The sequence below is a fragment of the Lasiodiplodia theobromae genome (genome assembly GCF_012971845.1).
Source record: "Lasiodiplodia theobromae strain AM2As chromosome Unknown scaffold_10, whole genome shotgun sequence".
In the NCBI taxonomy this organism is placed as follows: Eukaryota; Fungi; Ascomycota; class Dothideomycetes; order Botryosphaeriales; family Botryosphaeriaceae; genus Lasiodiplodia; species Lasiodiplodia theobromae.
Genome location: NW_023336300.1, coordinates 538,081 through 564,069, shown reverse-complemented (window position 1 = coordinate 564,069; position 25,989 = coordinate 538,081). Strand labels below are relative to the sequence as shown.

The following is a 25,989-nucleotide window of genomic DNA, read 5'->3' as shown; positions in this document are numbered from 1 at the left end:
TACTTAGCGCTCTCTTGCAGAGCTATAGTGATCCTAGCCTTATGCGTCAAGATCTCAAAGCAGCTTACCGCTTCACATGCGAGTACACGCAACGACGGCGAACTCAGGTCCGGCTGAGTTGCTTTATCCCCGTTTCAAAGAAAAGCTGGGCAGGGCTTATCAACGCCTACATAAGCTCCCACTGTTGGGGCAAAGTTGAATTGTGGATATCATCTCTCTTCCACATCAATTGAAAACGATCTTCCCTCACAGTGCTTATTTAGTCTGAAGTAAACATTCCTCCTTGGTGATTTTCACAATGGCATCGCTCGCTGAAGCTCAAAACGATGGCATTGTCATCGGCCTCCGCTCAGTCTCAGGCGTCCATCCCCGCCGTGAGATTGACTACCTCGTCAAGAATGAGCCCGACATGTTCAATCTATTCTTGCTCGCTATCGAAAGCCTTCAGCGCGATGAAACCAAGATGGGATTCTTCCAAGTATGCGGTCAGTCAACAGCACCTCTGCCCAATGACAAGTATAAACAAACTCACTAACTCAATCCAGGTATCCACGGCCTCCCAAAGCGCGATTGGGATGAAGTCAGAGGCGATAAGCCCCAACGCGGCGGCTACTGCACGCACAACTCGATCCTCTTCCCGACCTGGCACCGGCCATACCTGGCCATGTTCGAGGTAAAAGACAATGACTGATCTCTCGTAACACTGAACTGACGAAATCGACCCAAAGCAAACCATCTACAACACCATGGAGCGCATCGCAGCGCAGTTCAAGGACCCCAAGTACCGCGAGGCGGCCAAGCGCTTCCGGCTACCCTACTGGGACTACCTGCACGCGCGCGAGGAGAAGCAGACAGTGTTTCCCGGCGTCTTCCGGGGCCGCAAGACGTCGTTTCCCTACGACTTCCGGCTGCCGCTGGTGCTGAAGGCCGACAAGCTGATGGTGTGCCGGCCCGGTGCCACCGAGACGACGCTGGTCCCGATGGCCAACCCGCTCAAGACGTTCGTGTTCCCGCAGACGGGCAGCGTGGCGCCCGAGGAGTGGGCGGTGCTGGAGCAGCAGGTCGAGGAGGAGGGCGGCGGCTACCACCTGTCGCGGCGGCGCACGGCGCGGCACCCGCGGCCCGGCCAGAGCGGCGAGCAGGAGGACTACGACGAGCTGGACGCCGCGCTGAACAAGGACCGCGAGCCTGAGGTGCAGACGCTGCTGGATCTCATCGAGCTGCAGCCGTATGCTGACTATCGAAACTTTGCTACGTCGGTGCCGGCCAGCGGTAGTGACCAGGAGGCCCCGCCGAGCGGCTCGCTGGAGAGCTGGCATGGCGCGTACCATGTCTTGGTTGGCGGAGCTGGGCACATGTCGAGAGTGCCGGTGGCTGCGTTCGATCCCGTATTCTGGTTCCATCACTGGTAAGACATGGCCCCTGTTGAAGTGTGTGATTGTGGCGTGAGGATTTGAAGGGGGATTCAATCACTGACACAACACTTGATCAATTAGCAACATCGACCGTGTTCTAGCCATCTGGCAGGCGCTGCACGACGACTACATTAGCAACACGTCCACCGGAGGCCAGCCCAATGCTCACTCAAACCTGTATCCATTCCGCAGGGAGAAGCAGGAGGCGGGCAGCCCCCAGCGCTTCTGGAACAGCGCCGACTCCCGAGACATCGGAACCTTCGGCTACACCTACCCGGAACTCATGGGCAAGTTCGAGCACCAGGGACTCCTCAAGCGCATCGACGCCAACTACCGCTGGAGCTTGCAGCGCCAGTCGCGACCGGGCGGTGTGGCTACCCCGGCCCCGCCTGAGGAGATGAAGCCCGTCGACGTGCGAAACGCCCAAGTCTTCAGGTACAAGGAGGCGAAGGGACCCGAGGCCATCATTTCTCCGCCGGTGCAGGCCGCCCACTTGGTCCAGCAGAAGGTGCTGGAGGTGAAGGACCAGGCCGTGAGCGCCGTCAGGGGCAACCCGGGAAGCGCTGATGACGCGTTGCCGTCCTTTGACCGCGGAAACGAGATTTTGGCGAACGAGCCGGAGGGTACCAGGCTGGTGTTGCAGTGGTATATCGATTCCGAAGTGAACAAGTGCGTCTCCCCATTATCCCACCAACACTATTCGTTTCCCCCCCAACCCTACCCCTACCCTTATTTCTCCTATTAGCCACCCAAACAATCCCCACTATCACACTATTAAAGTTCCCTATTCGTATTTACACTTCTTTCCCCCCCAACAGGGACGCCCTGGACGGCGCCTTCTCCATATACTTTTTCGTCGGCCCCACCGCCGCCGCCGACGTCGACGACGACGAAGGTTCCAGCCCGCTCACCTGGCCCGCCGAGCCCACGCTCGCCGGCATCACGCACGTCTTCGCCGCGCCCAAGGACGCGTGCGACAACTGCGCCCTGCAGTCCGACGAGGGCCTGCGCGTCACCGGCACCACGACCATCACGCCGATCTTGCTCGATTACGTCGAGGACGGCCAGCTGCCCAGCATCGCGCCGCCCGACGTGGTGCCGTTCTTGAGGAAGAATTTGATTTGGAGGGTTGCTGATGTGAGTCTTTTCCCCCTGTTTTTTGTTTGTGGGATCTTGTTTTTTGTTCCCCCTGCTGCTGCTGCTGTTGCGCCTTTCTGAATGTGGTTTGATGACAATTTTGCGTGCTTTGATAGGTCAACCAACGTAAGACGGACCCGGCCGATGTGCCGGGTGGCTTGAAGATCAGCGTCAGTGCCACCATCTCGGTGCTGCGTCCGGGAGAGGCTATTCCCGAGTTCCGCGAGCCGCTCCTCTTCCACGAGATCACTGATTCTGGCGAGGCTTAAGCGATGTAAGTCTCTAGCAGAAATGAATGGGAGGATCATGCAAGTAGCTGTTCGGAAATGTGGTCTTTCAGGGAAAAAAAAAAAAAAGACTCACCGGCTTCCGTCCCTACGTCATTCATTATACATCGCTTTTTCACCTTCCTTCATTCTTGAAAATGGGAAAAGTATGTGAGCACAGATAGAAGCAAATTGTATGTTGTTTCACACTTGATCATGGTTTTAATAGATGTGAATGTTCCCAGGTAGCTCCTGAAATTTTTGTGGCTGCTAGTGTCCCCCACGACTTCTTCCTAAACCAATGAGAGCCTTTTGAGCAGATACCTAAGTAAAAGAATCCTCGATGCAGGGATCTCCTCAAGTGTAAGAGTTGCTCCAGGGCTAAATATCATGATACCCCCCCTTTCCATAACCCTTCCTGCATCAGTGACTACTTGGGGGACTTGGGGAGCATGTCCACCAAAGAAGATGCGAGTGCCATGTATATGGCAAGTTCAACATCCTCATCGTCTTTCGCGGGATTAGTCAGCTATAATCACTTCAGTGAAAACCGGGACGGCCGACTCACTAATCATCTGACGGCCATCATCTTCAGCGAAAGATCGAGCAATCAGAGAAATCTTGTCGAAGTCTTCATCGACGATTTCGCGCAGGTCTTCTATGAAAGCCGCATCACTCTTGTATCTGGAACGGTGGTTCTCGAGGACCTCGCTGATCATGTGTGCGAGTTTTTCTTTGCTTACGGAGACGGTCGGGTAATTGAGAGTGGATTTACCAGGCTTTTCGACCTGTGCGTCCTTGTTCGTGTCACCACCCGTGTCGCGGCTTGTTCCTGTATGCCGTAAGCAAAGGTAGGGTGAGATGGTACTTGTGGAGGCGAGTGTGGGGTTGTGGGAAAGGCAGCGGGACATCTGAACGGTGTTCTCTATTGAACATGCTGCTATGGGGTGAAAGACAAGGGCGTCTTACTGTTACCCATGGCTGCTATCTTCCGCTTTGACGCGTTGTGGACGAAGTGCTGGTGCTGAGTGTTGGAAGCGCTGCAGCAGAGGAAGTAAGCTTCTTATATGCCAGCTTCGGGCCGCAGGATACAGTTTACTGAAAAGGCAAGTACGAACAGACCGTACCGGGGGAATTGTCATTTAGTGGCCTTGCAAATTCCGTTACATAACTCAACGAGCTCCTGCTTGCCTTCCGTTCAGTGCAGCATCTCCCAACCGTCGATGCTTCTGCAAGGTGAACCTTGGGAAGCACCGATACAACGAAGTTTTGGTGAAAGAATTACCAGTGTCAATCAAAATGTCCTATAGCAAGAGGCGAAGGTGCGTTACACATCAAACCCACACAAGTCCTTCGCTGAAGAGCAGATTCGCCTGGTGGATGTGTTGTTTATATACCTGGCTCTATACTATGTAAACATGGCTCTAAATAGTGAGCTAGCTCTCAACAGAGTCTTGCTGGGGTCAACACATATTGAGTGGTGGTGAACTAGTATGAGGTGGAGTACCGTTACAAGTCCACACCCATAATAGACCGACCCTACCTCAACACCCACTGCCCCAACGAAGCATCCAACCCCTCCCTCCCCGCATCCACAAGCACCCCACTAAAAACCACATGACCGGCCTTCAACTCATCCACGTCCCGCGCCTTGCCACCACCCGAATCATCCCTCAACGCCAACAACACAGTCGGAAAGACGCAGTCGGGCGAAACCGCCATCTCGCTCGCAGCCAGCATGACCGCTCTCCCAGTCGCGATCAGCTCGACCCAGCCCTCGACGTCCCGCACGCGCGCCCGCTCCGCATCCGCCAGCAGGACGTGGACCTCGCGCTCGCACCCCGCGGCGTCGCGCACGCCTATTAACATAGCCACCTGCTGCTGTTCCTCGCCGGGCACGCACCACGCGCGCCACCTGCCAAACCGGGTGACAGGCACCTCATGCCACCAGCCCCTCAGCCCTCCTCCGGCGGCATCACAAAAGAACTCATCCGGCAAATTCACCCTCCCCTGCAACCCCACCAAGAACCTCGGCGCCCAACTCCACGGGCTCGCCAGGCCGCGCGGGCCGTGCATGGCGGCGACCACGGCCGCCTCGCGGGGCCGGCGCTCGTAGACGTGGCGGATGCCGTCGTCGTAGGACGACCAGTCCGGGTCCCACTGCAGGCGGAGCAGGGCGAAGAAGCCGCGGGCGTAGTCCTTTTCGTTGTTGGTGGTGCGGTTGGTGCAGGAGAGGGCGATGTCGGCGAGGTTGATGCCGAGTTCGGTTGTCCTGCCGTCTGTGATTGCGTGGACGGACTGCAGGCGCCAGAAGGTTTTGTGCAGCTGTTCCCAGCGGGGGGCGTCGCGGGAGGATAGCTGCGAGAGGTGGGCGCGGATGGTGGCGAAGTCGACGAAGCCCTGAGGGCTGCCGGTGGCGAGGAGGGCGCGGCGGGCGAGCTTGATTTCCTGGTAGGTCCAGACGCGCGTCAGCCAAGGGCCGCAGACGAGCAGGGCGGCGGCGTGGGCGGGGTCGGCGCCGCGGTAGAGCAGCGGGAAGGAGTCGAGGACGATGACGGCGGCGGCGTTGCGGTAGACGGCGTCGAGGGTGTTGATGACGCGGGTCTTGAGCCGTGTGAGATAGCCGCCGTCATGGCCGTCAGGGGCGTTGTTAGACACGGTGGATCTCTTGGGGATGGCCAGCAGGTCGAGCCAGAGCCACTCGTAGCCGCAGCGCAGCGCCGGCTCCATCAGGCGGTCGAAGTGACGCCGCAACATCCCGCGGCCGTCCTGCTTGATCTTCTCGCCGCCGTGCTCCAGCCCCATCGTCTCGCCCCACACGTGCGATATGGCCGCGTAGCCTTCGCTCATGACGCGGAACTCGCCCTTCCTGTTCACGCACAGCGCCTGCCGCGAGTCGGCCGCCTGCTCGACCAGCCTCAGCGGCGCCGAGACGAACGTCGACGTCGCCACCATCTCGCCTCGCAGCTGCCGCATCGCCCGCCCCGCCTCGTCGAACTGGTCTTGCGCCGAGCCCTGATACCCACTCTCCTTGATCGTCTCAGTCCACTGGTTCTGGTACTTTGCGGGCAGCGCCGAGTACAGGCGCGAGGTCGCGAAGAGCGCGGCGTCGGCCACGCCGACGACGGCCATTTTGGCGGCGAGTTCGCCCCAGCGACGCGCTCCCGGCGGTGGATACCGCATTTCGGGGCCGAGCGGGCAGAGCTTGCGGTCCTTGAGCGCGGGGTAGTCGTCGCTGGCGAAGAGCGCGCTGACTTCAGACGGCGTCCAGTGCCGGAATTCGTTCAGCGAGGCTTGCATAGAGCGTGACGAGTCGACGCGGTTCGTTTTCAGGACTTGCCGGATGGCTGAGCGCTGCTGCTGAGAGGCCCATTGCTCGTTGGTGAAGACGTTTTGTTCGTTGCTGTTGTTGTTCTGCGTCGTGATGATCGTCATGGTTCCACGCGAGGCAGTGTGGGGGCGGGAAGGATGCAGCGTTCATGACGTGCCGTCGGTGCCTTCGCGATTTATACATAGCCGCGACTTTCCTGCTTCGGGTGCAATCTGGTGTGAGGTTACCCACTTCGGAAACAATATTTCGAATCTGGTTTGGCCACGACAGGGGATAGCGAGCAGATACACCAATCACGACGCGGATTCATGCTGAGGCTGAATTCGAGGCTTTCTATCGCCCCAATTATCCGTGCAGTGCATGTCTCGTCTGTCTATTTCACTTGGCTCGAACTGAGGTATTCTCTAAAAGTATCTTGTTTTCATCTCATCACATCGTTAGAAAAATATTGTACACACAAACAAACTCCTCACGCACCCTCCACCGCCCTCCCCTCCGACCCCTTCCAACTCCCCCTCACAACGCCCTCCCCAACATCAATCCCCCACCTCCGATCCCTCCCCTCCAGCACACCACCACCACCCTCCTCGCCCTCACTGCCATCCCCCTCCTTCTCCTCCCTTCTCACACCCCACCACCCTAACGCCGCGCCCTTCCACCCCTCCGCCTGCACATCGCCCACCCCGCTCACGCCCTTGCGCCTCAAATCGCCGACCAGCGCGCTGCCGGCGAGCAGGCTGGCGGCGGCGGCGATGCTGCCAGGGCTCTTGGGCAGGACGGCCTCGTTGGGAAAACGGATGGCGACCCAGACGAAGCAGGCGAGCATGACAGCGAGGCAGGCCTCGAGCGCGATGGTCGACGGCAGGTCCTGCTTGATGCGCGACTCGGGCACCGCGAGGCGGCCGTTCGGTAGCGATGTGCCTACTGCCGCTCTACGCTGCTTCGAGGAGGAGGATGAGGCAGTGGTGGAGGCGTTCAGGGCCCAGGGGCGGAGCTCGGTGAGCATGTTGGTGGTGTAGGACGTGTAGACGGCCTCGGCGGCCGCGGTGAAGTCGTCCGGGTTGAGCAGGGCGGTCAGGTTGTTTAGATTGTACGTGGCGTAGGCGGCGAGGAGCTCGAAGAAAGAAGTGCTGCTGCCGCGCGTGGGCCACAGGTCCTCCGAGTCGAGCAGGCCGGGAGTGTCGGACGACTGGTCGTACTGGTCGTAGTGGTCCCACGCCTTCGTCTTGGACAGCGGCGCGAGCCAGTACGGCTTGTCGCCCACGACCGACTCGGTGCGCAGCGAGGCGCGGTCGAAGCGGATCGGGTTCCATGCCGTCGTAGTCGACGAGTTGGTCGAGTTCAGTGATGTGGCTGTCAGTGTTGTTGATTTGCGTGAGAAGGTCGTGTCGACGGTGACGCGCGTCAGGTTGCTGTAGCACACGGCGGCGCGGAAGTAGGGGACGCCGGTGCTGTTGAACATGTCGGCCGTGACGAGCTGCGTGTGGTTGGAGAAGGCCGTCGTGTTGGTGATCTAGGTGGTGGTACTTTCGAAATCGCCCAGCACGATCTGGTAGCCCATGTCGTAGCGTACGAACGTTGAGCCTAGGAAGCGGCTGGTGGCGTTTTGGCACTTGGCTTGCGAGTAGGCATCCATCTTGTTGAAGGAGATGATGGAAGAAGATTCAGTGACATTCAGGGTGCTGTTGCAGTAGGCAGTGTCGCACATGGCATAGAAGGTGAAATAGGGCTGCCCGTCGGAACAGTTTTGACGATATGCAGCCGGCACCGGCTCGACGTATTTGCACGTCACGTCAACAGCCAGCGCCGGAACATTGACGGTAATCTCGCCCGCAGACAGGTCCACCCCTTCGACGCTGAAATTGCCGACATCGGTGAGGTTGCTGAAGACGAGGTTTTCGAGGATGCCCGACCGCACCGGAATGTTGAAGTCGGGGTTCATTGTCCATTCGGTGAACTGAGACGCTGTCTGCACGTTGGCGTTGAGATCCATTGTAAGGTCTACTCCGTAGTTCGACAGGTAGCTGTAAGTCTCGGACGATGTATCCGGAGAGAGCGAAAAGGTATCTTCGAGGTGGTCGACGAAGCTCGTATCCACAATGGGCTGGATGTTGTACGTCGTCTGCACGAGCGTGACCGTGTAGAGACCGGCAGTGACAATCTTGATTGCTGGGATGATGAGAATGACAGCCGAAGACACAGCAACGGCGAGCCCGAGGCCGTTCCGGATGGCACGAATAGGAGCCATTATGCTCGGATAGTCGCGGAAGTTGAACAGAAGCGGTTGCTTTCTTCCCGACGATCCCTTCCACAGGCTCTTGTATGGCGCCATCATTCGCACAGCTCCGTCGATACCGGAACAAGCATATCCCAGAATCAGCAGCACCACAGTCGGTACGAAGGCGAATGCGTCTGAAACACTTGGAGTGTCTCTGCAGATACCATCGCGAGCCCGCGAAAGCGCCATGAGCAAAGCCAGCGCAGCCATGACAAGGAGGGTTGCTGCGATGACGCCCAGCTTTGCCCATACGCGAAGTGCAACCGGATGGAACCCCTCGTGGTTATTCGTGCCAGGCGCATGTGATGGAACAGGGTGAAGAGCCTGGTGCTGGTCTGGCTTTGTGGCCTCCAACATGATTCCCCCATTGGCGCCCGCTTGCAGCCGCCATGCCTTGGTTGCCAATACGTGGTCCATCGAAGACTCGGACGAGACGGCTTCTCGTGCGAACGTCTTTTCGACCGATTTGGCCGACGAGGCCAGAACGACGGCTTTCGCTGCGATCGAGCCCGGGTCTTCCCGCAGAATCGTCTTCGGCCGCAACAGAGTGCTCTGCAAAATGCTGATGATGGCAACAAAAACCAAGAGGCCTTGCAAAGCCCGCAACGCAGCCTGACGGAGAAACATCTTCGGTCCAGCGGTCCAAAGTTCTCCGTCCACGCTACCAGTAAGGTTGGTCCGCGCCAGTGAGTTGACCATCTGGGCCATGATTCTGTTTGCTTGCTGCTCTACCGCTGCCTTGAGCTTCTGCGGCTGTCCCAGGTACGACCCAATTTCCAAGGCTGCCTGGTCATTCGTGAGGAGGGATGAAAAGGGGTCGATGTAATACTGCTCGACAAAATAAGATGCAGCCATGGTGACATATGTGAGATTTGCTTGGGGCTCTGTGTTGTACGTCCATCCCAAGTAGTTGTGGGCAAAGGCCTCTTGAGTCCAACCGTCCACAGGGTTGTTCAAGTAGATGTACAGCGCGTTCATCGATGTCTTGATGTCCGCCGGAGAGGGAGCCGATGAGCCCAGCTGATACTGGATTACCTCACCCGTCGACGCATTGACTCGCACTGTGGCATCCTGGAGAGTGGGCAAAGGCGAACACAGGACGCCGACCACGGTTGTGTTGAACGTGTCCGTGTCGTTCTTCGGTCTCACTACAGTGGCGTTGACTCTCTCCCCGAGTATCGAGACAAGCCGTAGGTCCGAACCGTCGTCATTACACGCTGTGACATTCAAAAACCCCAACGTCTTCTTATTCACATCAAAGCCGTTTTGCCATTTCATCTGCACATCTTGGCTGCAGTTCAACTCAGGCTGTTTGCTCACGTCCGCTCTGAAGTAGATGCCATAGTCGTACTTGTCCTTCTGCTCAAGGTTGAGGGGATGACAGGTCCAGCCAGTGTGAAATGCTTTGGTGGGCGCCTCGATGGTAGTGTTTTCGGCGAGTTGGGAGGTATTGGTGAAAGATTCAAAGACGTAGCTATCCTTGGTCCAGGCAGCAGACCGGCCGTTGGGCAGTAGTTCGGCATACACGGCAGCGTAGGGTTGTTGGCCCTCATACGTGTACGCGATCGACAGCGATTCGTTCCCAGTGTTCTCCAAAGTCCCGTCAAAGTCGAACGTGGTTGCCTTGTTGAAAGTTCCGGGCTCCGAGGATGAGGCAAAGAGGTTGATGTAGGTCAAAGCGTTGGCAACAGCGACCAGGGCGCCGCAGATGAAGCAGACGAGCAAGCCCACGAACACGGCCCAGTGTCCCCTCCGCGCAGAAGAGAAAATCGAGAAGACTTCGATGCTGTTGATGTAATCGAGCGCAACCGAATGCGAGCTCTTGGACCATTTGCGGGACATGGATGCCCATGGTGTGACTCTCTTGGCGTCGCTGGCGACGGCTTTGCATGCGAATCCCAGCAAAACGATGCCCACGGTGGGAACGTATCGAGCAGCATTGATGCTTGTGGAGTGTTTGTCGTCTGCGGCCAGGCCATGGTGTCGTCGGATTGTAATGTCCAGCGCTTCCAATACGATGGCGAAGATGATGCAGTACGCAGCCAGCGCGAACAGCCGGACCTTACGCAGCCAGTCTGGGACCCATTCCTTCGAAGGCGGCTTTTGAACACCGGAACCGTTAAGCGAGCGGTCGCTCTCGTCCCCCAGCATGTACTCGTGCTCCGCTGCTATTTCTTGGTTAGCTTCAAGTGGGCGTACAGAGTGTAGAGTGACATACGCGGCTTGTTCATTTTGCTACCGCCCCCACTGCGACGCAGGAACGAGATCGTGCGGAAGTTTGAGGCTCAAGGGCGCTCTGTGGCGATTGTATATGAACGTCGAGCTAATTCAGCCCCCACGCTAGGGACAGCAACAGCACAGACCGGTGACTCGGCGTTGTTTTTACTTGTTTAGCGCTGATGCGTTTAGCCGCTTGAATGGTCGTAGCATGGGCGGTGTGGAAAGAGATCCATCGTGGCTTGATCGACTGAGGCTAAGTTTGCGTTGATCACAGCGCCTTTCACCCATTTTCTCGTGGAAAACCCGCTACATTTCAGTCTCGTTGAGCCCGGAGATAATTTTGACATTCACCGAGCATATCCGTGCGGCAACCGGATCTTCATCGGGCACTGATATCAGCCAATCCTTCATTTTGCTTGAGTAGATTGCACTCCGGCGAATCAGCGCGTAGATCGTCGCGGGAGCGCGTTGGTCTGGCGTTGATGCTTATTTTTAGACCATGGCTGGGTCACACCCCCCGTGCCGGAAGCTAAATGAACTACCTCGCGCACAGACTGTTCGACTATCAGGCAGCACCGACACTACTCATTTTCAACCTCTTGTTGATACAAGCACCCCGCTTTCTACACCTTCATTTTATCTCGCTTCATATTCAGCGCTCCATTCCGTTGAATCGCCGTTTCCCTCATATGAGAAATTGTTAAAGGTTGGAAGAGCGGCACAACTGATCTGTCTTCCCCATATATCGTTGATGTCCCTGAATCTTTACAGATACGTTTCGTTGGCTGGTGAGTGGTCGCTCGTAATCGCTTATCGCTCTCGGTTATTCCCTTGCGAAGAGGATCAGCCCTAGAAGTTAAGGTTATGTACTCGAATCGCGAGCCAACGTTTTGTGGGGCACCTCTGGGGCGATCCAACATTATCGCTTAGGCGACGTTGATCAGAGAAGTGCCTACTGAACTTACCGATTAGGGGAATATCTAAGGAGCCTCTGTTTCTTCTACTCTCTTTGGCCAGCTTTGTCACGTATAGTTTGCTTTCTTGTCGTATCTTACCACACAGACCGGCCTGATGGTGATATCTTCAAGTGTAGTTTTGCGAAATTCATCAACCAAGATTTGTGATTTTTTACGGCTTCATCTATCATACATCTCACATAAAATCGTCGAATATCTCGACGGTCTCAAGAAGAAGAAAATCCCGTTTCTCCCACCAAATATTTACAATTCAAAGCCTGGTGGCACAGACTTGCCAAAATTCAGCCCAATGGCCTTAGTAGACAGGCATCTTGAAGGCATCGAAAGTGTAGGTCCAGCTGTCAATGCTGGCCTGATCGTAGACGCAGTCGAAATCGGTGGTGTTGCCGCTCCACAGCGGGCGCAGGGGCCAGTTGCACAGCATCTGGGTCTCGCCAGCGTTGTCGCCGGAGCTGACGGTGGCGTTGAGGCGCTCGGGCACGACGCCGTTCTCGACCCAGTCGATCATGATGTCCATGTTGCTCTGCGGGTAGGGGCCAGGCTGGAGGCTGTTGGAGCCGCAGTGCGCCGCGCCCGGAACGAGGAAGAAGCGGTACCAGTCGCCCAGCGCCTCGACCGACTCGTTGTACGACTTGTCCGCGTACATGGTCTTGCGCACGCTGTCGAAGTAGTGCACCGAGGAGCCTGACGGGATCGAGGGGTCCGACTCGCCGTGGTAGTGGAGAAGCTTGCCTGTGGTGGTTACGTGTTAATGATTTCTCTTCGTATAGGGGAACGGCAATGACTTACCTCCAGACTTCTGGAAGGGCGTCAGGTCAGGCAGCGTGGTCTGCAGGCTGTCAAGGTAGCGGACCATGGCCGTGTTCATCCAGTCGATCAGGGTGTCGTAGGTAACGTTGTCCAGGGACTCCAGGTTGTCGAGGTCCAGCAGCTGCACGTACTTGGTCACGAACTCACCACCGGTGGACGGGATGCTGAGCTCCCACTCGCCGGTGCTGGAGTCGTACGTGGTCGAAGCATCGTCGAGAGAGCAGGCCGTCTGGTAGGACAGGTAGCCACGCTTGCCGTCAGAGCCAATAAGGCCGTCGTAGATGGCCTGGGCGACGGCGACACCTTCAGCGGTGACGGTGCCGTTCTGCGCCGGCGTGTAGCTCGTCGTGGAGCCAGTCGTCTGCTGGCGCTTAACCTTGGCGCCGCCGCTGAAGCCAAAGCCGAGAGACGTGCTGTTCTCGGCGGCGCAGTAGTACGGCTCTCCAATGGTCGTGTTGAGGTTGAAGTTCATCTTGCACAGATCAGTGCGGGAAACGACGCCGTCACTGCGGCCGTCGAGCGGGTCGCAGGCCGCGATGGTCAAGTTCACGATCTTCTCAAGCTCGCAAGGAGGCGCGTTGTACCCCAGGGTGTGCAGAACAGTAGCCGAGAAGACGTGGTTCTGCGGGGTTTTCTTGGTCAGTTCACTGTTCGCCAGGGGCCAAAAGTTTGGAAATACTCACAACTTGCTGCTGGGCATAGCGGAAGGCAGGAGCACCCGCCACCACACCGTCGTACTCCTCGCCCCAGCGCTGGACCTGGCTCATGGCCTCACGACCACCGTCGGAGCATCCCTCGAAGTAGGTGTAGATCTTGTCGCTGGTCGAATAGAAGTTCTTGGTGAGTGCCTTTCCGATCAGTGTCGTTTCGCCCAAGGCCTGGTAGGCGAACATGTAGGTGGCATCCCAGTTGATGGAGCCGTTTCCGTAGAGCACAACCTCGTCGTAGCTCTTGCTGAAGCCGTCATATCCGGCATCGGTCGTGCCGGTCACGGCACCGTAAGCCAGACCACCGGTGGCGCTGGTGCTGATGGTATAGCCACCGCCGCCGCCGACATAGAAACGGTTCTTGAAGTCGCTGGGGCTGGGGAAACCGTACCAGACGACAACATTGTCGGTCGACTCCTTGCCCGGACGAGTGTAAGCAACCGTGACGTTGCAGTACGAGTAAGTAGCCGAGCTGGAGGTGGTGGACATGCTCATGCCACCGCCGGTCGAGGCATTGTAGACAGGGCTGGCCGTGACCGAAGACGGAAGGAGCTCGATGCCGAGAAGGGTTCCGTTAGCCGGCAGCGCCGATTGGACGTTGGCAACGGTACAGAGATCCGCAAGCGATGCAGCACTTGCAGTAGTGGCCGCTACAAGGGCGGCCGCAGCCGTGCGGGAGGATTGGCGCATGGCTGTCAACGAGCGAACTGATAGTCAAACGAAGGTAGCAAAAGTGTGAGTGCTGGAGAAGTAGAGAGTGATGATCAGGCCGTCCAAAGCTATATGTAAGAGTAGCCATCCGGAAGCCATAATCAGTTAGCTCTTAGCCGCGTCATGAAGTACGTGTGTATAGTGTGGCACATCCCGAGCTTGCTCCAGGAAGGCCATCGGAGCGTCCCTGCGTTGATCGAAGAGACGATAGCACACAGACCATGGCATTGTTCCGTTGTCGCTGTTTCGTAAAGCTCGATGTTTCATTTGATCTGAACACCCGTGGATCGGGCCATGGCAGCAGTACTCGCCGAAAGTTTCCCACGCTAAAGGGCATTGCACCGCAGGCAGAGGGGTGGCTCGGTCCTGAAATCATGATGAGCATACGGAGTGACGCGTCCGCTGCTCTAGAAAATGCTTAGTTTCGGCACGGACCGAGAGGAATGGGAAGAAGAAAGTAGTATGCTGGAGGCTATAGGCTACTCACAGTATCTCCGACGCCCGAGGCTCGGGGCTCGCTGATATGCTCTATTCTCTCTCGGCTTTACCGGACATCCATGCCTATTGAAAGGTGCACTCCTATTATCTAGGCTGTGATCTCTAGAGATGTTCGAAATAGTGTGCGTCTAGTTCTCCTGTTGCAAAGTCCCGAAGACAGTGTAGTGACAGTGATTGCTGTGGCCGACAGACTCGGACTTAGACATGGCTCCGCCTTCGGATTGCCAAGACGGTAGCAATATACTTGAGTAGTCTACTCTCCTGCTGCGCCGTAACAGCCGTATAGCCACTGCAGGTACGTCAGCTCTTTCTGCTACCCTGGCTACAGTTGCGGATACTTCCGGTGGTGTTGGCATGAGGGTGTGCGTGGCTTCGGCATGTGCCGTCAAAGCACTGACACACCTTCTTTCTTTTACACTCCGGAAGATCGTCGCCAGGCATCCCCCACAATGCTTGTTCCTGGTGGACGGTGGTGAAGGCGTTGATGGCGTCGACTTGGAAGTCACAGTGACGCTAACCCCGAGATAGCTAGCGCCGAAAGCGAGTTTATTCGAACCAATCACACCCTTCTTACATCTTATGCAGAACTCCTCTTTTCTTAATGGCTCTTAACATTGGAAACACTGGCTTATATGCTGTAGAAATTGCATTCCGCCTTTCTGCTAACCTGTCTACGCTCTACGAAAAACTTTTTCTCGATACTATGTGAGATAAGTCGACCCCAATGCGAAACATGCGTTGTTCTTACCTATCTACCGCGATGTAGGTTGCAGACTTGCAATTCTCGGTGCCTGAAAAGGCTTCTTTGAGTTCAAATCGATAGATACGCCGGGTAGGAGGTCAGCGCCAAGCTTCTCGGTAGGAGTATATTTAACCCGGATGTTGCTGCCTGACTCATCCAAACCCAGTCCTCCTGAAACATTTCGAACGACGCGCGTGCCCACTCTCTCTCTTTCTCAAGGCTCCTTATCGAGACACTCACGCTCTTCGCACCCCGGACAGAAGGCGGCCCAGTCACTTGCGTACCGTCGCTTGCAGCCAGCCGAGGGACCCCGTGGCGCTCTTAACGCGCTATCTGCACAGAGGGCGCGCGTCAGTGTGACACGTGCACGCGTGCGCGCAGAAACGATCCCCGCAAGGCATCTGCGTACAGCAGCCCCTCGTATCGGCCTAGTGCTCTTTCAGTCTGCCAGTGAGACCTCTCCCTCACGTGCGTGATATCCCGGTGACGGACTACCCGCGACCTGGCCTACCAAGTCACGTTACTTTGGCCTTCCACTCTATAATGACCTTGGAGTGCATACATTTACGAATCTGCCGAAAGACACGCGAGTCCTGAATTGCAATATGGTTATCCTCGAACGCCTACCCGGTCTCGAGGTCGAGGTCCATGTGAACGGAGAGCCGGCCACCGAGTTTGCGAGCGACGAGTTGCAAGATGAGCCGAGGCAGGCCACCCGCTACATCGAAGCAGTCTCTGGCGCCGAGTTTCACATCCAGTGGACCTTTCACGCTGCTGAGTTCAAATACAGGAACTGGGCCATCAACGGAATCGTTCACGTTGACGGTAAGTATGCTGATGGCCGCATCTTCCGACCAGACGCTGTGAAGCACCAGGATTCCTTCACCGTCAAGATGTCCGGAGTATGGAAGAAGGAAAAGGGCCGCTACGTCGAGAGACCTATGATGTTTTCCGATATCATGATGGGTATGTACTCGCCGAGCGCTATCCCCTCCTCGTGCTGTGCTTACCATTGGTACAGACGAGGCTGGTCAAAGTGCTGCCATTAAAGGACTCAAGGAGAAGCTGGACCTTCTTGGAGAGATCACACTCAAGCTTTACCGAGGCCGAGCAGTCCCGTCGGTTGGCGAAGGAAGCCGAAAGGCCTTCAGCACTATGGACAAAGTGCCCGAGAGAGCCCTAAAAGGCCGAGCTGTCTCTCATCAAGCAAGGTGCGTACAGTCTCCGACTTCCGCAGCAAAGACTAACAGCAATCAGTCTGGGGAAAGCCAGGCATAGCGGTGCTTGGATTACATGGGATTTTGAATACGAGGACTACACGGATGGAAAGAGGCAGCCGTTCGCAGTCTTCACCTTCAGGTATCGGTCACGGAAAGCTCTGCAAGCTGAGTGCATTATCCCACGGAGTCCGACGCCTGTGCCCTTGGAAGAGCGGCCGATCGAGGAGCTCACACCTGATGAACTACGAGAGCTTGTGCGGCGCCAAAGAGTATGCACCTCATCCTCCACTCTGTGATCCTCCACTGATATAAATATGCAGGAACGGGAATCTGCCCAACAAGTCGTCAAGCAGGAGCTGAAGCGCGAAAGAGAAAGTAGCAGCATGTTCACCCTACCAAGCGTCTCCAGCGAGATGGACTCTGACATGGAGGTTACCGACGGGCCTTCTCGGAAACGTCAGAGGACGACGCATGTAGAGGTCATAGACCTATGCGATTCCGACTGAATGGTTAAGCGGTTATGAGTTTATTTGATACCAGGACTTAGTACCAACCACGCGGGTCATTCTGTGGCGCATGAATCTTCTGGTAAGCGGCAGCTTTCTCAATCATTGAGTCGCATCACTGATGGGGTAGTTTTCTGTCCTCTTGTTTGATCCATGCTTCAACATGTATTACACTTGGCGCTTCCTTCTTCCTTTTATAGCTGCTATATCTCACGATAAGCTCAATCCTCGTACTCTGACGTTACATTCATGGGTTCTCTTAGCGCTTTGTTCATTGCAGACTCGTATCGAGGATGATGTTCCCAATCAGTCCAGGTGAACTTCGATGATGGCCGAAGTGCAGGAATGGGTCGACGTTGAAATACGCACAGATTCGGTCCCGAACTAATTCTCACCGTACAGCATCCTCAGCGGCGGACCGTCGTACGCGTGTTCGCCCTTGACCACCAAGCTGCTATCGCATAGACAGTGTGCAACGGTGAGCTGCCGTGCGGGAAGCAACACCACGCCGTCCGCCGAGAGAGCCTCGTGTCGTCATGCGGCCCCTCCGCAGCGCGGTGGTCACACTTGGCAGCTTTTGGGTGGGCCGCCGCACTTTGATGTTGTTGCTGTTGTCGTCGTGGACGCCGAGCCAGGCTCGCGCCTTGCAGTGGCTGCAGGTCCGAAGCGATTAGACGCAAGTATGGCTGGCTGTCAGGAAGCGAGTGGGAATTTCTGGCTGAGGTGGATGTTTTTGTTGAGATACGGTGCGCCTGGAGCTGTTGCGCGGTGTTAGACGTGCGACTGATGAAGTGAAGTGACGGGCGATGGGAAACAAACGCAGGCAAGCATCCCCAGGCGTGAGCTCAACAGGACACAGTATCTGACCCTGCAATACATAAACCGCGAAAGCAAGCGCTCCGATTACAGATGGTTAGCGCAATGTAACATGCTACGGCACTATGCCTTGCCACCAGGACCTTAAAGTCGTTAAACCCGAAGGTTTGTGATCTGTGGGTTACCCGTTTAGGTGAACGTCTAAATGAAGCAGTTCAAGGGTTCGATCCTAGCTCAGTGTCATACCGGTTCCTGCACTGGGTTGGGGGAGGGCTTGCGAACGAACGGATAGGCGTCAGGATCCGACTACGGTTGCTTTTTGCCCTTTGATGCACCGCTCTATTTCTTTTTCTTCGCCCGCATCGCCATCCCTAAGTGTGACCCACTTAGTTTCTTTTTTTTTCAGGTTGTCGCCCTCACCACAGTATACATATTGTTATCGAGCCGTGCTGTGTGCGTCTGGGTTAAGGCAAAGCCGTTGCCACTCATCTTTGGCTTATAACGTTAAAACATATAACCGGGAGCCCAGCAACAGACGCTCACCCTCTGTGTCACCATGCTCAAGCTTTTAACCGCATCGGAGCCGGAACCGGTGATAGAGATGTTAATCTCGTTAACTCCCGCAGCTTCGTCCTCTACGCGACTTCATTCAATAACGGCCTTCGACAGCGCTTCCGACCGGCGTCATGCCCCGAAACCTGCCCACTAAGGTACAATTACCGCATGTGCAAAAAGTTCATATTGAAATTCAAGTTCAGCCATCGGCCGCCCGCGGCGACAGGGCCTTCGACCGCCGGCCATCTACTTGAGCCTGACGGTCGAGGCCCCGCATCTCCAACCACACCGTTTACTCTTAAACGTGAACAATTTCCACGCGCTTGCTACTCAGGCAGTGCCGTCTACGCACCAACTCCATGGAAGGTAAAAACTACAAGTTGGATCCTGTCCCAAGAGAAATTTCGCCGCCATAGCTTGACGCTTCGACAGCCGCCAGATATGAGCTCAGATCTACTTGGGCCTCTGTCAAGCATTTTCCATTAGCTAAGAGGTGATCTCGCTACAACTTGAAGCCCTCTGCTTTCTCATTGTCCATAAATATAAGAGCAGGTGTTAGATGTGGTTGAGCAGGAAGTGAAGCACAGAAGCCAGCTCTTGGCCGGAACCGGAGTCATTGAGTCCATGGACCACGACAAAACCCATAAGAGGCTTATACTCGCAGATGGCCTTTTCTTCCGTATCCTCCACTCCTCTCAATAAGCCACGAGACCCAAACTGAACGCCGACAACGAGAGCTCCTTCGGCCGAGGGGAAACTTCGGATACATGCCACCACTCCATTAACCCCGGACTTGAAGGTATTATGAGCTCATAGTACGAAGATTCAACGGTAGTTCTACGGACTTTGGGCGGATATAAAGAGTTATGTGCCTTCATGGTGCATGCAGGCCTTAGTACTTATATCTCCCAACATCTGCGCCTTGTATCGACCACTTTCTCAGACAATATCCTGAATACATTCAATCAAGATGGCACCTCCCGGAGTTCCCGCTGACAAGCCCAAGTCTCTCCTTGCTCGACACCGTCAACTGGCGCCAAACGCGTCCATTCGTGTGTCGCCCCTCTGCCTGGGCGCCATGACCTTTGGCACCAGCCACCAGGAGCGCTACGGAGAAATCACCAAGGAAGAAGCCTTTGCTATCCTCGACACCTTCTACAACAATGGCGGTAACTTCATCGACACGGCGAATGCCTACCAAGACGGCGAGTCGGAGATGTGGCTCGGCGAATGGATGGCGGCACGCCAGAACCGCGATGAGCTGGTTCTCGCAACCAAATACACGTCCGCCTCCAAACCGCACCCGTCCGACGCAATCGGCTCCAACTACGGCGGCAACGGCACCAAATCGATGCGCCTCTCGCTCGAGCACTCGCTCCGCAAGCTCCAAACCACCTACATCGACCTCTTCTACCTGCACTGGTGGGACTACTCGGTCACGATCCCGGAGCTGATGCACGCCCTCAACGACCTCGTGTCCGCCGGCAAGGTGCACTACCTCGGCATCTCCGACACGCCCGCCTGGATCGTGGCCAAGTGCAACCAGTACGCACGCGACCACGGGCTACGGCCCTTCGCCGTCTACCAGGGCATGTGGAACGCGGCCATGCGCGACTTCGAGCGCGACATCATCCCCATGTGCCGCGACGAGGGCATGGGCCTGTGCCCGTACGGCACCCTGAACCAGGGCCGCTTCCAGACCGCCGAGGGCTTCCGCCGCCGCGCCGAGAACAACCCGGGCCGCAAGTTCGTGCCGCTGTCGCAGCGCGACGTGCAGGTGTCCAAGGTGCTGGAGGAGGTTGCGGATGCCAAGGGCGTGCCGCTGCTGAGCGTCGCGCTGGCCTACGTCATCCAGAAGACGCCCTACGTCTTCCCCATCGTCGGCGGCAGGAAGGTCGAGCATATCCAGGGGAGCATCGATGCGTTGAGCGTGGCCTTGACCGAGGAGGAGATCGAGAGAGTCGAGTCGGCGTACGATTTTGATCCCGGATTCCCTCATACTTTCCTCAGCGGCACCATGTTCCAGGAGGGCGCGAAGCCAAAGGCAGCGCAGGGCCCGGCTGATGTGTGGTTGACCAGGTCCCTCGGGAACTTTGACTGGGTTGAGACACCAACGGCGCTGAGGCCGGCCGAGTTGTAGCATGAATACAAGATGATGAACAGGGTTAGCTATCAATCGGTTTGAAGAGACACTATTTCAGCTCAAACACAGCATGTTAGCGTGCAACGAAGACATTATGAAAATCTGGTGTAGCTATGCTGTAAAAGACGTCCGCAAAGAACCCAAAACTTGAAGCATCGTACAGTGGGGTTTTAATATGAGCTGTGGATCGTTCAAGCGGCTCCGGCATCTATCTCCTCCGTACTCGCCCTCCTACTTTAGCTCCCAAAGTACGAAAGCGGTAGGGTTTAAGGACGTGGCCTAAGAGGTGAAGTAGGAGGGAGGGCGCGGAGATAGTGAAAGCCGCGATAGAAGAAGCGGTTGCATCGTTATGGTGGGAAAGCTAAATCAGAAACCGATGCGACTAAGCGGGTAGTACAACGAGATTGTCAGACGGTGCCTGGAACGTGATTTTGGTTTTGAAAATGATTTGTAGAGCGCCGTTTCCGGACAAGTGGTATGCCAGCTGGATGAGATGATGCGAAAGCTTTGCTCAATACCAGCATTGGCCATATCGCAAACACTAAAAGCATAATTGACTACATGACGTTCTTCTGTCCATGTCAGCAGTGTAGCTTTGAGTCATTGCTCGCCTTTTACGGGGTTTCAATAGTTTGACGTCAATCCTCCCTGGTAAATTGGAGCGCTGCACAATAGCGGCTATGTTGATGTTGTCGGAAGGAAAGCCGAGTTGCTGCGCAGATGTGCTGTTTCACCTGCGAAAGCCGGGCCCCAAGCGAGGCCCTTACACGTAGCGGAGCTGGACAGAAGAGATCTGCAGAGAAGGTCTTGTCTGTTTGTGGGCCGTCTAGCACCGCAAAAACGAGAACAGGTCCAAGCTGAGCTCTTTGGTCGCACTCCACTGCTCTCCAGCTGGCGATAGCGCCCCTTGTTTCGTGCACACTGACCAAAGATCTGCAGGAAGGTGATTCAAGGCGTGGACATGGAGATAGCAAACTCAGTGTGTCAAGATTTGGGTGTGTTCCACCAGGAAGCTTCCCGTGCCTTCATCGCTTCTTACAGTTTGAGTTGCAGCACTGCTTGGCATCATCATCACCCACGGATGAAGGGCCAGCAGCGCGATGGCGGGAAGCGCAAGCCAGACGCCGTTACATGGTACCTGCGTCAATGAGAATCGTGTTCCTTGGCTGGCGTAGAGGAAGGCGGACAAAGGAGGTCTCATGGGGAGGTTTCGCCGCGATTGGTGTGCTCGGGTAGGTGCCGAAGGCGTTGTAAGCGCGCCTCGGCTACCATACGCTCCCGGCTCTGGAACTCGTGCGCTCTGCACCTGGGGCAGCTCGGGTTGCGGCGACTTGATTGGATGTCGAGCGCACATCGTTTGAAGCGGCCATCTCCAGTATACGAAAAGCGCATGTTTTCGGCGAATGCTCAGCGGGAAGAGGCAGCCGATACGCGCGGGCTCGGGCGGCAGCGCAAACACACAAACGGCCCTCTCTGGTGGTGGTCGACGGCGTTGTTTGAGAATCCACCTACCCGCTCGGGCAAGAAGGCGGCTCGACCCCTGCCAGGCACCGGGTCTTGCCCTTTGCGGCGGCTTGTTGTGGAGGGGAGCGAGGAGAGAGGGCTCACCGGCGGCAGCCACCTGGCGTGGTGACGCAAGGCGGGCGTGGCTGGTCCCTAGCAAATTTCAGGAAACTGCGATCATCTCAGCGTCGTCCAGTTCCACGGCAGAGCAGCGTGGGCTGAGGGCAGCGTGCTGTCTCGTGAGATGGTCTAGACACGGCTGAGCTGCCTGCGCCCGTCTGGCACAAAGGCGCGTCGCTTTGTGCGGAGGCCAGAGTGCTTCGCGCGGCGAACGTGCGCGGCGATGACGACGATGACGGCCGGACGGGCTCGACGATGGATGGCGTGCGCGGTAGCAGAGAGAGATGGGCGGATCCTTGGCTGCGCGCGCTGAGTGGCCGCTTGCATTGATGGTTGCCAGGCAGCCTGAGGCCCAGCACCACGACAAGCTGGCTGCTGGAGCTCTGAGCCCAGCCCGGCAACCTGACGCAGCCTGTCGTCCTCAAGTCTGCCCAACGCATCCGCCTCAGCGCCTCTTCCTGCAGCGCGAGCCGCATACCCGCCGAGCGAGCGTCTTCGTGACCTTGGCCCTTGACGCCCTCGCGCCCGCCCGACAAGCCTCTCAGGCTCTACCTATCACTATCTTTATCGCTGCTGCCGCGAACGACGACAACCCCAGGATTGACGCATCCGCACCCACCACGTGTCGCCCGCCAGCTCCCTCTTCTCTCTCGTTCCCTCTCGCATCTCTCGCACGCGCCCGCCGGGCGCCGCCTCTCCACCCACCCACGCGCTCACCAGCTTCACCTTATGCGCACCTGAGCCGACCCTCCCCCACCTCCCCCGAAGCAGCCCAGCCGTCGCCATGGACTCGCAGTGGGCCTCGTACGTCGAGAGCACGCCCGCCACCCGCCAGACGCGCTACTACGCTGCGCCGCCCAGCCTGACGACGACCCAGCACCCACAGCGCGACCCGACCGCGCAACCCCAGCCACGGCCCGAGGCCAAGCAGGACCACTACGCGAAGCAGGACTCGTACAACACGCCCTCCATCGCCTCGCGCGCCGCCTCCATGCAGATCAGCTCGCCGCCCGCCCTGCAGCAGCGCTCGCACAGCTACCACAACGGAGACAACGACGGCGATGTGCCAATGGAGGACGCGGATCCCTACAAGCCGCGGTATGCTGCAAAGTCCGCCCAGCCAAGTCGCACCTCGACGGCCTACGTTCAGGAGCAAGAGGCTTCGGCCGCTGCGCGCCGCTACTCTCCAATGAACCTATCGCCGTCATCGCCCTATGGCCCTGGCTCCCAGCAGAACGCCGCCAACTACACTAGCTTTTCCCCGCAATCCACCCGCCAGTCGCCCACTCGCTCGAATCCCTACATGTCACCTCCTCAGAGCTACTATTCCCCGCCATGTGAGTCATGTCCTTCTTCTTTCCGCTGCTGCTGTCGCCTTCTCGCTTGTGTGGTCACTATGACTTATTGCCCTGTAAACAGCGTCGCGAGCCAACCCGCCGCAGCTGCCTCCGATCCAATCCAACCTGAACACATCTGATCACTACTATCCGCAATCAGCCACGGCACAGCTCAACGCTGCATACGGACGAGACGCCCGGTCACCGCGTAATCCGGCCACGCAAACCCCCATGTCGCCCCAGGCAACCCGCGGCCCTGTGCCGACTTTCACAAAGTGCCTCAACACCGCAGATTTGCAGCCACGCATTAACGAGCAGCCGCCGTTTCGGAGAGCAAACCCAGAGGGCGGTTTCATAAGTGTGAGTGCGGAATGAAGGGTGTGGTTGGTCTGGTCGCTAATGGGTGTTGTACAGCCGCTGCAAGCATTGACGACCCACTTGCCTGCGACGTACCGCATTTGTAACCCCAACTTCAAGTACGAGTCTTCGAGAAATCCGCGCAGAGTTCTCACCAAGCCGAGCAAGGGTGTCAAGAATGATGGCTACGACAACGAGGACAGTGATTACATCCTCTATGTCAACGATATTCTGGGGTCGGAGGAATCGGGCCACAAGTACGGCCTCATGTTTCTGTTTGGAGAGCATTCTTTTGACCGTGATATAGGAACCGCTACCTTATTCTGGATGTCTTGGGTCAAGGTACTTTTGGGCAGGTGGTCAAGTGCCAGAACCTCCGGACGCAAGAGGTTGTCGCTGTGAAGGTCATCAAGAACAGGACTGCCTATTTCAACCAGAGCATGATGGAGGTGTCGGTTTTGGATCTGGTGGGTTTGCCAAACATTTTGTCTGAGGCTCGCTGACATTTTTCCCAGTTGAACAAGCAGATGGACAAAAACGACGACCACCATCTCCTGCGCCTGAAGGACACGTTCATCCACAGGCAACATCTTTGCCTTGTCTTTGAGCTGCTCAGCGTTAACTTGTACGAGTTGATCAAGCAAAACCAATTCCGTGGTCTGAGTACCACACTCGTGCGAGTATTTGCGCAGCAACTGCTCAATGGCCTGGCACTGCTTGGCAAGGCCAAACTGATCCATTGCGATCTGAAACCGGAGAATATCCTGCTAAAGAAGTGAGTCTCAAACCACGTCCTGGAAATTAGCCGGCCTCTGACTTTTCCCAGCCTTGAGAGCCCGATTATCAAGATTATCGATTTTGGCTCTGCGTGCGATGAACGACAGACTGTCTACACGTACATTCAGTCGCGCTTCTACCGCTCCCCAGAGGTTCTTCTGGGTCTCCCGTAAGTTTTTACGCCCAACCTCGCAAAACTTGGTAGGAATCTAACTCCTCGTAGCTATTCGGCGGCTATCGACATGTGGTCGTTGGGCTGCATTGTTGTGGAGCTGTTCTTAGGATTACCGCTGTTTCCAGGATCATCCGAGTATAACCAGGTCGCACGGATCACAGAAATGCTGGGTCTCCCTCCGGCATGGATGCTAGAGATGGGCAAGCAATCTGGAGAATTTTTCGAGAAGGTGCAAGACGAATTCGGCAGAAAGACTTGGAGATTGAAGAGTATGGAGCAATACTCGCGCGAGCACGGCACCAAGGAACAACCGAGCAAGAAGTATTTCTCTGCTACGACGCTTCCGGAAATCATCAAAAACTATCCGATGCCGAGGAAGAACATGAAACCGGCGGAGATTGAGAGAGGTGAGTGCCGGACGATCCGAACGCTTTCGGCATAACATTCTGACATGTTCCAGAAATGGCCAATCGCCACGCTTTCATCGACTTCGCCCAAGGGCTCCTGAACCTCAACCCTCTGGAAAGATGGACCCCCAATCAGGCGAAGATGCATCCGTTCATCACGCAGCAGAAGTTCACTGGGCCTTTCATACCCCCGATGACGATGAGAGCCGGTTCCAACAGGTCCCCCGCACCGGGTGTTGTCGAGCAGCAGCGTGCTGAAGCTTTGAGTAGACAGCGGGCTCAACAGCAGGCTGCGCAAGCTCAAGCGCAGAGCGCCGCTTACGCTAACATGCAGATGAACCAGTATGCGCAAAGCCCACACGCTCAAAGTCCGGCCATGTATAACAACATGTACAGCCCAAGCCACCAAGGTGCACCTCCTCCATATCCTGCGCAACCGAACTACAACCAGCAAATGAGCCTGGTCCAACAGACCCCCCGGTACAACCCGCAGCAAAATCTCTACGCACAAGCAACGACAAGAGCGGGGCGGCAGAGAGCATCGACAATGGACCAACAGCCGAATGGGATTCCCCCTGCGCTGCAACGAGTGATGAGTCACTTGGACCCCAACGCTCCTGTCAGGCTGCAGCCCAGCCCTGCCTACTACCCACCGCCCCCCGACGGGGCGCCTGATGGAAATCCTGCTAGTGCAAGGAGGCGTGATAGCCGTGCAACTGGCACCGGCGGACAAGGTCGTCACCGCGGAAACCGCGATTTTATTCGGACGCTCGAGGACCGAACTCTCGAGGAAGGCTTCATGAACAACCAGAACCACTGGCAGTGAGGGGTTCACACGATGCCTGGAGAACCAAATTGAGATCTATTCCCAGAGTCACCACCGTCTCTTTTCGAAAGGTCATTATCTTATGCTTCTATGGCGTAGAACAGGGTGGGAGCCTCCTTTGTGGACTTTTTCGGCCTCTACCCTACGCTCATCAA

General features: G+C 56.6%; 8 protein-coding genes across 8 annotated transcripts; 4 read left to right on the top strand and 4 right to left on the bottom strand.

Moving 5' to 3' along the window:
* Positions 1-298: 298 nt before the first annotated feature.
* On the top strand, positions 299-2,821 carry LTHEOB_3961 (Tyrosinase; the record flags this gene model as incomplete). The annotated part of the gene is made up of 6 exons (XM_035512942.1): positions 299-485; positions 546-673; positions 729-1,408; positions 1,497-2,084; positions 2,234-2,552; positions 2,669-2,821. 6 exons carry the CDS (start codon positions 299-301, stop codon positions 2,819-2,821), a joined length of 2,055 nt encoding a protein of 684 aa, XP_035375354.1.
* Positions 2,822-3,248: 427 nt separating this feature from the next.
* LTHEOB_3960 (Endoglucanase type F) lies at positions 3,249-3,537 on the bottom strand (the record flags this gene model as incomplete). Its single annotated transcript, XM_035512941.1, has 2 exons — positions 3,249-3,328; positions 3,387-3,537. 2 exons carry the CDS (start codon positions 3,535-3,537, stop codon positions 3,249-3,251), a joined length of 231 nt encoding a protein of 76 aa, XP_035375353.1.
* Positions 3,538-4,357: 820 nt separating this feature from the next.
* LTHEOB_3959 (Monocarboxylate transporter) lies at positions 4,358-6,253 on the bottom strand (the record flags this gene model as incomplete). The annotated part of the gene is made up of 1 exon (XM_035512939.1): positions 4,358-6,253. The coding sequence occupies one exon, from the start codon at positions 6,251-6,253 to the stop codon at positions 4,358-4,360; it is 1,896 nt and encodes a 631-aa protein (XP_035375352.1).
* Positions 6,254-6,618: 365 nt separating this feature from the next.
* LTHEOB_3958 (uncharacterized protein) lies at positions 6,619-10,658 on the bottom strand (the record flags this gene model as incomplete). The annotated part of the gene is made up of 3 exons (XM_035512938.1): positions 6,619-7,662; positions 7,723-10,592; positions 10,646-10,658. 3 exons carry the CDS (start codon positions 10,656-10,658, stop codon positions 6,619-6,621), a joined length of 3,927 nt encoding a protein of 1,308 aa, XP_035375351.1.
* Positions 10,659-11,919: 1,261 nt separating this feature from the next.
* On the bottom strand, positions 11,920-13,831 carry LTHEOB_3957 (Tannase subunit; the record flags this gene model as incomplete). Its single annotated transcript, XM_035512937.1, has 3 exons — positions 11,920-12,356; positions 12,414-13,056; positions 13,118-13,831. 3 exons carry the CDS (start codon positions 13,829-13,831, stop codon positions 11,920-11,922), a joined length of 1,794 nt encoding a protein of 597 aa, XP_035375350.1.
* A 1,866-nt stretch (positions 13,832-15,697) lies between these two features.
* LTHEOB_3956 (uncharacterized protein) lies at positions 15,698-16,818 on the top strand (the record flags this gene model as incomplete). Its single annotated transcript, XM_035512936.1, has 4 exons — positions 15,698-16,058; positions 16,114-16,303; positions 16,350-16,581; positions 16,633-16,818. 4 exons carry the CDS (start codon positions 15,698-15,700, stop codon positions 16,816-16,818), a joined length of 969 nt encoding a protein of 322 aa, XP_035375349.1.
* A 2,341-nt stretch (positions 16,819-19,159) lies between these two features.
* LTHEOB_3955 (Sterigmatocystin biosynthesis dehydrogenase stcv) lies at positions 19,160-20,329 on the top strand (the record flags this gene model as incomplete). Its single annotated transcript, XM_035512935.1, has 1 exon — positions 19,160-20,329. One exon carries the CDS (start codon positions 19,160-19,162, stop codon positions 20,327-20,329), a length of 1,170 nt encoding a protein of 389 aa, XP_035375348.1.
* A 2,410-nt stretch (positions 20,330-22,739) lies between these two features.
* LTHEOB_3954 (Protein kinase) lies at positions 22,740-25,834 on the top strand (the record flags this gene model as incomplete). The annotated part of the gene is made up of 8 exons (XM_035512934.1): positions 22,740-23,292; positions 23,375-23,652; positions 23,707-23,906; positions 23,957-24,116; positions 24,165-24,424; positions 24,476-24,595; positions 24,650-25,008; positions 25,062-25,834. 8 exons carry the CDS (start codon positions 22,740-22,742, stop codon positions 25,832-25,834), a joined length of 2,703 nt encoding a protein of 900 aa, XP_035375347.1.
* Positions 25,835-25,989: the final 155 nt, after the last annotated feature.